A 12,856-nucleotide genomic window follows, 5' to 3' on the forward strand; every position below is an offset into this window, starting at 1 on the left:
AAATATGAGAAGATGATCTTTTTTACAAAAATGCGTTTCAGGAGATAGAGGGTTTTTTCTTTGTTGGTAGAGAGTTTGTTTTGAAATGTATGTGAGATTCTACATTCTTGTCTGGAATAAACACTATCTCGATCAAACACAAAACGTATTAACACTTTGTATTTGATAATTTTGAAAAGTAGACAGAAACAAAATAATTAGTTGTCAAATCCATTTTTCTCCAATTTGACAAGCAGAATGCTTTGCATAAGTCCAGGTAGCTGACATCAATTGCTCTTCCTTTATCCACTGATGCTGTAACTCTATCATAAGGTTTCTTGTCAAGATTGATGAGGTTCAGAGTAGCAGAGTAGCAGTGAATAGAGTAGTGTCTCCAAAAGACAGGAGTAAATCATGATCATAAAGCTATGTTGAAACTCCTACACAGAGTAACTCAGTTGCAGCACATTAGACTGCTTCATTTTCCGGTGTTCTATGTGTTTAAAGCTTAATCAATCTGAACATTAATAGCATAACACAGAATAAATCTCTCTGAATGGACTCTTGATGGCAATTTCATGATCATAGAGCATACTTTTAATTACTAACCACTTCGAATTCCTAAAAAAACAAAGTTTTTCTTTCTTAAATTAAAACTAACTGCTTCCTGAAGTTTCTTTTTTTTTTTTTTTTTTTTTTTTTTTTTTCTTTTCTTGCAATGTGTTTTAATTTAAGGTATCATTTAGAGAGTTGAAAGTCAAAAAAGAAAATCTTACTTGTTTCACAGAATTGTTTCAACCTCACTGCCATGGTGTTGTTGGAAGATGAGCTTTTTATTTTTCAGATTGCACTGTAAAAATCACTCAGAGCTTTCTCTGAGTTAATTTATTGAATTAATTTAGCTTCTGAGCATTCTGATTCAAAGAATATTCATTTTGGAAAATGAAGCACTCCAGCATTACTGATTTGACATGCAGGATAATTTTGTGTGTCCTTTGATAGTGTTGGCATTTGCAGTTGTCTTTAACAGTGAAAAATTAAAAATGCACACTGGGTAAATTGATGCTGTAATCATAGAGCAGTTAATAAATAAATCAACTTTTTTAGAAACAGAAGTTATCACAAAATGGCACTGAGAGTTTTACTGACATTTTAGTATCAGTTATTACATCTATTCAGAGACATGTCTAATTGTTGTTGCACATTATACTTGAGATACACTCAGTTGTGCTCTTTCTTGTGTAAGATACCTGCTGTGTTTGTTCTTGACATATGTTGAAATCTCAGCAGTGTCAAGTTGATGCTTAGCTGCTGAATTTACCTCTTGACCTCAGTAAGTGGTCCTGTTAAATGCCACAATACCACCCACAGTTTTTTGGAATTTTTCGTGTAAGCATATCCATTCTGTGAAAATGTCATTTTCTGCAGATTATATTACTTCATCTCTAGTTTATTTTTTGTACTTTTTTTAGTGTTATTTTTCTATACTTAGTCTCAACTTACCTGAGGTATTTTAAATTCTGTCTTACAGGGACTTCCCAATTAATATACATAAAAAAGTTTAATGTTATGTGTGCTTAGAAACACAGGAAAAACTCCTATGTCCATCAGAAAAAGACATTCTCAGTTAAGTCTGAAAGAAGCTTTGATGTTATACAGGTCCTATTTGTTCTGTGTTAAAACAAAAGGAAATAGCAAGCTAGTTGTTAGTTTTAATTCATAATAAGTAATTGAATTAGTAATTTGAATTTGTCTTATAAATAGTGTGCATCACTTTGCATAGGAATCCTTCAGTTGTTTATTTCAGATTCAAAGGCTGTGAAATACCAATGAAACTTCACAGTAGTATACCGTGGTGTGCAAAACATGCTTATATCAGGGCAACAGAAGGGCTGTGAGACACAGTCAGGAGACAAATGTGAACATAACACTTTTAAGCTGAAGTCTCTGCTGGCTGAAATAGTCCCTTACCAGCAGAAAATCTACATGTCCAGTCTTAGATAATCAGACTTGAGCAATAAAATAATGAGTGATCTAGTGACCCTTTCTGAGTTTAACAGAAAGGTATGTTATTTGTCATTTTACAAATCCAGAATGTTGAAAAACTGAAGCAACCCAAGGAGCTGTAAGCTTTTAAAAATGCTTTTCATGATTTCATTTTCTTCAGGACTCTGATATTAAAGTAGTTTTCTTTTCATACTTGTTTTTATTTGGAAGATATTTAGATGAAATAGGATATACATTCATAATAAATTTGCATGAGTAAGCAAGTGCAAGAAACAAAGCATTGATAATCAGTTACCTTTTTTTTGTATGCAGTAATACTCATTGATACTCTGTGTTGTTTTGTATATGGAAATGCTTTTCATTTCATATACAGTGAATGCAATTAAGTTTTAAAAATGAGAATATAATGTTCAGTATCAAGCAGTACATATTTAGGACAGTAAAAATACCTGTCTGTGAAATTAGTCTGTTTTCTAGCTAGCCAGCCATTTCTTTAATGAGTCTTGTGTTTTATTCTTGATAAATATGCTTGTGTTTAGTATTTTCATCCCTTTAAAAGAAATGTCTGCAAAGTAATGTTTGAACAGAGAAGCCATCCTCGTATAGTATTTTTAACTGAAAAATTCCACTGCATTTTTGAACAGTTTTTCAAAATAATTGAGACTATGTCGCTAATTACTGGCATGCATGAATTTCTGTGTCTCATAGGTATTTAAAGGAAAAAAAACACCACTGTAATGTGATTATACAGTTTACCCAATGAATGCTTATTTTTCTCTGGAGTTCGTAAAACAGTGTGGGTAAGCTGTAACACATGGGTTCTTTTACTGAGGTGAATAGCAAATAATCTGTATTTGTAGGAAGAGTTGTGAATGATCCACACAACCACTTTTGGCAGTGAAAAGTCTGCCTCACAGGTACAAGGGTCAAGGCCAAGGCTCACTCCTATTCCTTTCTGCAATCTTTTTTCTTCTGTTGAAATCCATCTTGTGGCTCCCTTTTAGAAGACTTAAACCACAAAAAATGGTTTAGTCTCTACTGAAGGCTTTATGTTCTCAGGATGATGGTGCCCTGCCATTATTGGAACGTGAGTTTTTCAGCAAGTAAGTAATCTTTTGCTTAGCTTTCTTAATCACCCAGTGGCGCAGTGGTAGAAGTGCTGCTTGCAGCACCGGAGGCTCGGGGTTCGAATCCCCCCTGTGGTGCAAGTGGTAGAAGTGCTGCTCTGCTACACAGAAGGCTTGAATCCCAGGAGTTGGACTCGATGATCTCTAAGGTCCCTTCCAACTCGCATGATACTGTGATACTGTGATCCTGTGTAATCAGAAACTCACTGGGATCTATTACTATATATATGAGATATGGGAACCTCCTCTAGTTCTCAGTTACCATGCATCTTGCAGACTTTGCAAAGGCAGTTTAGGTCATGAAATCACTGGAAGAGGAATGACCTGATACTCAGCCTTTTTAGCTTGCATTCAGAAAGTTCAAACTTTCTGAAGACCATCCCAATAAAATCAATGAATATTTGAATTGGACAAAAATGTTGAAACATGGTCTTGAAAAAGCTCATCAGGGGCTCTTATTTAGGGTGGCATAACCACCAGACTCTTTAGCAGGGTCTGTGGTGATAGAATAAGGGGAAATGTCTTTAAGCTCAGTGAGGGTAGATTTAGCTTAGATAGAAGGAAAAAGTCTTAAACAGTGAGGGTGGTGAGGCACTGGAACAGATTGCCTGGAGATGTGGTTGATGCCTCATCCCTGGATTCTTTCAAGGTGAGGCTGATAAGGTTGGACTGGATGATCTTTTAGGTCTTTTCCAACCTTGGTGATTCTATGATTCTATGATTCTAAGGCCCTATGTAACCTGATATAGCTGTGGTGTCCCTGTTCAGGGGAGCTGGACTGGATGGCCTCCAGAGTTCCCTTTTTATTCTAAGGATTCTATGATTCTGTGATTCTATGTGTACTAATACAGAACAGAAGAATATCCTTAGTTGCGCTGATTAAGATAGATATTCAAAAATAAAGGCTGTATTATTATTTCTTTTTAAATTATTCTAACTGAAAAAAAAAAAAAGCATAATGGGAGATTCTTCTTGAGGTAGCTCAGCCATTGTTCTTCTAAATGATAAAGGAGAAAGCACAGTGAATTCACCTTTCTTATAAGTTGTGCTGCTGGTATCTTCTGTAACCAATCCCAAGGTATGTCATCCCAATGATACATCTCTGTTAGAGCAAAACATCATACAAGTTTTTCACATGAAAATTTGTGACTTTAAAGGTCACAAATAACAATATTTTACCATAGAGTAATAGATATTTTTAAAAAATGAGCACAGAAACAAGCAAAGCAAGCAATACAACCCAACCAAATCCCAGATGACTAACACCTGTTTCAATCCCTCTACCTCTTCTTATATCTCACAAAAGAGCAAGTAGGCTACACTGGAATTCAAAGAAAATAACAGATTAAAAATTCTAGAAATGCGGAGTCTCGCCAACATTAAAAACATTCATATTTCTTAGTTATTTAATGATAACTTGAGAGATGTTTTTCAGTAATCACACAGATTACAGAAAGTGTGGAAATGTATTATTATGCAGATGTACAAATCATCTAGGAACAGTTATAAGTTACTACCACAGAGTGTCGTTTCCATAGCACAGAAATAATAAATTGCAAAAGAAAGCAAGAAAGTTTTGTTTTACTCATTTTAGTAGAAATAAAAGCAGGACTGAAGATGTATTATAATTAAAACTGCACATCTTGTAAATGATTTTGCATCGGCCTGTGGAAAGGAAAATGGTAACAAGAAAAGTGGAAGAAAGTACCAGAAATTACACTATACGAAAATCAGATTAATAGGGTAGGATGTCAGGCTAGAATCCCTGTGAGAGCAGGAGAAGTACTGGTAATGTATTATGACTAGATCAAATAGGGAAGAGACATTGATGTTACACAAGTCCTGAAAGCATATTCTGAAAAAAAAAAATAAAAAAAAATCAAAACAGTTTGATGGAATGGAATGAGACAAGAGATGAAGTCAAAGGTGTTGCAGTGTTCACTGGGGTACAGATCATGGGGGCTACTTGAGCGGCTGCACATTTTATGAATGTGAGAATTGAAACCTAGATGTCAGGTAGGCGAGAAGAGAGATGAGCACCTGCATGAATATTTTTACTACTCGGATGGAGTAACATAATTTTTAATTACCTCTATTATATGTTTTCCTCCATGATGCTAATACATTTTGACTCAAGTGTACAGAGGTATTGGCTTATAAGCCAAAATACTATAGTATTTTAAAATATTTGAAGTTGCATTTCATAGCAATAGAAGCAGTTTTGACAATTAATTGGATTGTATATCAATTCATTCTCATTTCTTATAGGCAAAAAGTCTGATTTTCTTACAAACAAAATAAGAGACAGGATTAAAAAAAGTGTACAACATATTGATATTAAAACAGGAGGGCAATAAGTATTTATTCATTCTTTCGCAAATTGTAGAAAACATTTAATCTTGAAATGACACATAAGCTCGAGTTTCAAGGTGAACAATTTTTTTCAAGGTTTAAGAAATTACGGAAAATTTCCATTTAGAAAATACAGACTGATCTTGAGAAGCAGGGAGCCTTTTAAAATACAGATAAATTACATAGCACCCCTGGAAATCTGAAATATTCTTGTACATCGTCACTTTTTTAAGCATACTGTTTTATGAAATATATTTCATACTTCCCTAGAACAGGTCCTGGTAAAGCTTTTTTAATATTCAATTTAAAATAAAATGTTTTTTTTATGTGCTCCGGATATTTACCTTTGTATCAACTAAGCCATTCTTTATGTCATTTATATAAAGGTATTTAAAAATTGTGCTTATGTTAAAAAAACATAATTTAAACAGTTGGCAGAAGCAATGAAGCATACAATAGCAAATCTATAACAAATCATCTACAGAAAATGAATTCAGTTTGTTTTTCTTAATGTTAGCAAGTAGTCAGAAGTTGATTTCTTATACTACAAATCTTACTTTGGTTTTCCGGGTAGCCTGAAATTTTGCTTGCCTTTTTGGCAAATATACCTCCCTTTGAATATGATTTTGAGTTCTTAAAACTGTTTGCATTAGAATTTACTTGTACCTGTTAGGCATATGCTTTCCCCAGACTGTGCAGAAGTTTGTTTAAGCAGGCTTAGTGGACTACTGTGAAGCATGAAATCACATACCCAATAGGTATCGACTATGTTTTTCTGGAAGTATTGCTTTTTTTAAGGTCTACCTAAGTCATAAAGAAATAAAACAGGTGATTAAAGCTTAAGTTGTATTTGCGTAAAGTGCAGCAGAAGTTGATTCATTTTTATGCTGTTGTTTCTTCTAATATCTTGCATTGTTATATATAAAAATACACATTTATGTACACACACACATACAAGCGTATAGGTATAGTTATCATCATTTTCTCTCACCATAAAAATTAAAAATGGATTGATAGACTTTTCAGTTTGCGTTTGAGATTCCTGTCTGTTGAATGAGTTGGTGTGGTTGCTGCCATGTTTAAGGGCTACTGATTCTCTGATGAGTGACAAGACTTTTTCCTGGCTTTTTCAGTATCTGTGTCTCTTTTCAGAGCTAATTAATATTTTTAAGTGTCAGCTCTGTGGAATTATTTTTCTTCAGTGTCTCAAGAAAAGCATCTGATCTGCAAAAATAAAACAAAAACATTTTTTAAAATCATTTTTTAGTAGCATCAAGTTCAGATAAAATGCTGTTATTTATATTTACAGTCCAATTGATTTTCCAGTTCAAATGAGAAATGTTTCTTTTTGAGTCAAAAGACAAATGTAAATAGAGCATGACGTTATCTATGTGTAGCAGAAACAAACAAGTTGAATATGTTGTGAAAGCAAGGAAGTTTAGAATGAAGGATATATAGATGAATGTTGATTGTTTATGGGCTGGTTCAGCCCCGTTCCACAACTAGCTGGGTGGAAGGATTTCAGAAAATTCACACCTCCAGAAAGGAAAAACAGGGGACCCCAAAATAATTAAAAACAGCAGAAATGAGGAGAAAAAAATTAATTTACTAACTATGGTATCGAAATGCAAGATAGCACACTATAACACAATATAATTAGAATTGAAGCTAATAAATAAAATATAATGAGGGAGTATCTGAAAGCTGTAGGCCTTACAGTAGTGCTGTGGTGATGCATGTGGTTGGGACAAGCAGCAGGGAGGAGAGCCAAAAGAAAAAATGGACATCAGGTGACCTGGCCAGGAGTTCTATATCCTGTCTGACCGCAAAGCCCCCTGGGGAATGCAGTTCTTCTTCTCATCCTAACAGGTGCCCAGAACTTGAGCATTAACACTTTAACTCCCAGAGCACTACATGATTGTATGATGTGGAATACCAATAAGAAAAAATCATAAAACCATGACATTAAGAAATGTGAAAATGCTAGGTAAGGAATTTATATGACTAAGACTTTCAGTATACTAAATTCACTGGAACACTTTACAGCTGGAAATAGTAATAATTATCTTGCCTTTTAAAACGCATCACTACAAGTGTGGACATATTTAAGTCATGTTTGCATGTGTTTCTGAAACTGATTATGCTTTTCTTTCTTTTTTTTTTTTTTTTTTTTTATTAGATACTTGGTAAAGTTTTATTCAGATCTTGGAGCATTTCCAGCTGTGTTAATAAGCCACGGGAAGCTACAATGAACATACATATATTTAAAGAATCAATTCTTTCTTTTACCTAGAGACAAGTAAACAGGAGCAGCTACTTGCTGAAGTCGGTTTCTTTTTCTCTGCTAATGCAATTATTAACCAGTGACAAGACACTAAACCAGTTCACAGTTACTAGTTTTCTGATTTATATCTAGTAACTGCTCTTTGATGTGTCTTTCATGTATAAGGTTGATGTCATTTAGAAGGGAAAAATCATAAAACATGATATTCTTGGAAATTTCTAGGATTCAAAATCTAATTCAGTCTAAATGTAATACAGGTCTTCTGTTTCATGCATTGCATCTAAAAGGATCAAGTGTAACCAGTTTCCTTCAAAGATTGTTACATATGTGAATGGTCATATATTTTTGGTATTGTTGAAAATAATTATTAGGACATACTACTTCTTCTGCAAAAAAGGTATGAGCCTTGCAGTGTACATAGTTATTTGAGAATAAATTATGCTTTTAGGACAGGCAAAGTAGTGCGTAGCAAGTGAGAGTACACTTTGTTACATGAGAGGATACAGATAATCTTCTTGGACTGTCCCTTTTAGGTGGCCAAAAAAGGACTAGGGTACTTCTTTTCCATGTAAGAAATTAGTGAGCATCAAACAGATTTTTATTTGGGAGTTCTCTTCACATATATGTAAGGTGCTCTAAAAGTACTGTCTCATATTTACTGCCATGGAAAATACAACAGATACAAAGTACACAATAAGCTGATTAATAGAGCAAATTCTCAGCTACCAATACAAAACAAAACAAGAAACAATCAATGTGGTTACCACTATTAGATCTGAGTTTCCACCACTGATATACTGCACTACTAAATTCTGCATGGAAGGAAGTGAACCACTGTTGCTGTCACCCCTTCTGAAATGCACCACCTGTTACCTCACTGCACTCACATCCACTGTTTGTTCACCATAAATGTTCAGCAAATGTTGATGAATGTCAGTGGATGCCATTTTTTCCACTTGAAGGAATTCAGTGACACATCTCGGCTTCATTCAGACTTCCATGTCCGATGTCATGTTGTCAGTGTATTTCTTCCGTCACACAGCAACAAAATGTAGTGCAATATTGGTGAGAAAGTTCAGCCTTTACTGCCACGTCACCATCATCCACCTCTGATGTTGTGGGCCAACATTTTAAAATAGGAGGCATTACTTTTGGAATAACCCTCATATTCCAACAAATAAGTTGTATCCAGCTGCGGATAACTGTTGTCAGTGAGAAATGTGTTTCTCAACAGGATGCACTGTAGTAACAGAAATGGTCAAAGCTCTTTAAAATCAAGCACTGGATTTTGTTTACGGATAGTAATTTTACAATATTTTTTTTTAGAAAAAAATAAGTTAACTGGTATTGGCTGAAGTTAGAGCCCCGCTATATGCTTTTTCAGATGTTATCAACTTAGTAGTTAGAACTTAGAGCTGTAACATCAAAAACAATTCTTTTTCTGTTTACTAATTAAAACGTGAAAGAAAATGAACATTATCAGGTGGCTGTGAGGCACAAGATGGTCTTGGAATTATTTCTTGCTTTTGTTTCAGCCACTGGAGCACTGCACTCAAGATATTGTGTTACAAATTTGAGCAGTACTACTTCTGTTATTTTCAGTAGATATAACATAAATGATATCTACATTTAGCATGAGACACTGCTGGAAGAACATTTGTTGTTTTTTCTTTTGTTGCAGCCCAAACTTCTTTTACTCCTACTTCACTTTTTCTACCTTCTTTGGAAAGATAGAGTAAAAGCTGAAATATTCAGCAGCATTCAAATACAATTTGTGATTGTTTTCTTCAAACCTCAACAGCATTTTTTTGTCACAGGAGCACTGTGTCCAAAAAATTATAGTCAGCTCAACGGAGAACACAACTGCCAGATTTGTGTTGGAGTTGCTATTCGAATTTCATGTTGTGGATGAGGGTTTGTGTTTAAGTACTGATTAATTTAATCACTTGGATTGTAAGAAGAATGACTTTTATCTTATTAACTAAGAAAACTAATTATGACTAAATTTCAAACACTGTCAAACATTTCAAGCTTGACCTTTATGTACAAGCATCCAGCAAACACATTAATCCTGAAGGCACCATTCCATTGAAAGGATGTTCCCGGGAAACAGGCCAAACACTTGAAACAGGATTTTGATTCTTTTCCCTGAAATTTCAAGCAATGAAAGATGACAGTGAGTTCCCACTAAGTGTATTTATGGCCTGAAAAAATGACCATTACATATTACACAAATTAAGCTTCATGTTGCTCAAGCTTTTAAAATTGCAGACTGCAATTTTTAGAAATAGAACATGCATTCAAAATACTATGTTTTAGAGTTCTACTTTTAGAAAACTTAAAAGTTAGATGGTACAGTAGATAAATATATAAGCTTTAAGCTCCTAAGAATTTTTCTAGTTCTTTGGCATCTGATTCTCTTACAGTTTTAAGTGAACATGCTAAGTTATACTGGTACTTAACAGTGATAATTTAGGTGTGATGTTCTGTGATTTGCATCTTTACATCATTATCTGTTAGAGAAAATACCAGTTCACACTTTTGTCTCACTACTTTATAGATCAATATCCGTAATTGTTTTCTATCAGATCTTATTAAAGTAGTGCTTGTAGATAAAACATTTTCGGCACCTTGCAATCCATACAATCAGTTTATATTACTGTCAGCTAGTCCTGCTGTTGCATGTGATTTCTTTTGTACATTGTATTTATTTTTGTGTTATCATCAGCTGTTGTTGCTAAAATAATTGAATATGGTGATTATTTTTTCTAGGTATAGCATATCTGAGTGGAATGTGCAGTGAAAAACGAAAATGTATTATTGCAGAGGACAATGGTCTGAATCTCGCTTTTACCATTGCCCACGAGATGGGTCACAAGTAAGTATGTGGACAGCAAGCCTAATATGTGTCATGATGACTTAATGATATCACTGTAATTTACTTTGAAACTGATGGCTCTTCCTTCTTTTCTTCTGATTAGGAAAGTTTTTAATTTTGATAAAAACTTTGGAAAAGAATAGTAATAGTAATAGTGATGTGTATTGATATGCATAAGTTAGAATTAAATAAGAACTGTTTATAAATTAAGAAAATTTTTACAAGTTTCTGTTATGAAGAGTCTTTACGGTGCCACAATAATTAGGTTATTTGGAAGGAAAGAGGAATGCTCCAAGATGATTTTTTTGTTCTACATCAGATCCAGCTCAACACATTTTTGCCAATGAGCCATTTAATGAGATAATGAGTTATAAGAACCCTTACTTAATTTAGCATTGTCCAGATAGGTCCCAGACTTGGGAAAAGCAGCTCAAGCTTCCTGAGAAGTGGTGATGTACAGATTGCTAGATATGAAGAGCAGGAAGAATGTGTAACAGGAGAAATGTTTGTTCTACACCATCAAATTTGGGAATGTTTGGTATTGATCTTATAAGCCAGGGTTGCCTTGCAGCAGACAGCTCAGATTCTCAAGCAGAAGAGATGGAGACTCACTGTTGCTCTTATCAGTAGCGCTAGGAGTCCTTTCAAAATTACTGCATAAGCCAGGCTTTGACCATTGATGCATTTGCTTCTCAATGTGAAAAATATATTCCTGGATTTGAATTTCTGTGGAGCTGAGGAAGAGAAAGGATGTAGAATGATCATCCTACAGGGACATAAAAACTAAATTGCAGATATATGAATCCAGTGAAAAATGCTAAAGGCAACGCTATGAAATTTCAGAAGATTAAGGTCATTCATTCATTCACATAAATCTGAAAAAACAAATCATGATGAGACTTCAGTCATCTTGTTTTCAGAGTAATAGTGACATTTGGATATCCATAGAGAAAACATCACATTTCTCCATATGTACTGTCATAGATATTTAAAAGCAATGGAATTGAAGACTAAACCCAATCAGATTCAATAGCAAAGGGCAGACTATTATTCAAGAAATTCAACCTCATATAGAATAGAAACAATCTACATAGAAATTAGGAACCTTACCACGCAACTTAAAGAAAAGATAGCCAGCTGTTCTTGGGATCCACTGAACCTCCTCCATTACAAAACATGCAAGGGCATTTGGGCTGATCCCTGTTTCATCATGAAGCCATATTCCTTAATGTGTCTAATCTAAAGTAGAATGGTCACTTAACAAAGAGAGTAAAATAATACTTAATAAAGATTAATTTTCTCACCTTGATTTTCTTTGACATCCTAGCCTTGCTGAGTGCAAGGAAGCACACTTAACATAGTTGACTTCTTGGATAGGGAGATCAGAACTGTACAAATATTTGAAGACAAATGTTTGAATGGATGTCTCATTTAAAAGGCCCTCAAAAGATTTGAATGTAGCTAGAACATTCTCAGAGGTGTATGCCTTACCCATTCTTAACTTTCTTAGAAGTGGGGATAAAATAGTCAACATCTAGACCAGTCACAAATCTTCCATTCTTTTCACATGTTAAGTCTTCTAAAATTTTTTTATGAACTCTTTGGAAAGAACTTACTTAATAATTTCTTTCTTTTGATCCAGTATCACTGTTCTACTTGCTCTTGTTGTGGGGAAAAAAAAAAAAAAAAGAAAAAAAAAAAAAAAAGAAAAAAAAAAAAAGCAGTAGACCAAAAACAAAACCTATTTCTTGAGGTACAAAGCAAATCGTAGCTGCTTCATTCTCTAAACAGCAATTAAATATACTTTAGATATATAGATTATCATTTAAATAGATATAAAGTATATTCAATATAACCCTCTGTAGAAAACAAATATATTCACAAAAGTTTATCACTGGTAAGCAACAAAGTACCTTTGAAGAAGCTGTCAATTTGCATTCAGAGTTGCTTATTTTTGTGCACCAGCCTCTGTTCTAATATCTACTTGTTTCACATTCACTTGTCTCTGGTAAAATCTCATGATCATTTCCAGACAGAACAATTTTCAGACCTACACTGTGACTGGCATAAGTTGCAGAGTTGTGGGTTGGGGGATTGTAAGGTGTATGGGGTGTATGTGGTGTATATCCCAATGCCAAAATATAGGTTGCTTGCACAGAAACACAGGCAAGGATTTACAATTAATTACATTGAATACTTGTTATATATATATATATATATATATATTAT

General features: G+C 34.1%; 1 protein-coding gene across 1 annotated transcript in view; it reads left to right on the forward strand.

Annotated features, from left to right (window-relative positions):
* The window catches only part of ADAMTS19 (ADAM metallopeptidase with thrombospondin type 1 motif 19), a 116,697-nt gene that overhangs the window by 48,917 nt on the left and 54,924 nt on the right, over positions 1–12,856 (forward strand). Inside the window, exon 8 of the mRNA XM_072359679.1 lies at positions 10,522–10,627. Within this exon, the coding sequence (XP_072215780.1) occupies positions 10,522–10,627 (106 nt within the window). The remainder of the gene's footprint in view (positions 1–10,521; positions 10,628–12,856) is intronic.

Source organism: Excalfactoria chinensis, chromosome Z (genome assembly GCF_039878825.1).
Source record: "Excalfactoria chinensis isolate bCotChi1 chromosome Z, bCotChi1.hap2, whole genome shotgun sequence".
Taxonomy (NCBI): domain Eukaryota; kingdom Metazoa; phylum Chordata; class Aves; order Galliformes; family Phasianidae; genus Excalfactoria; species Excalfactoria chinensis.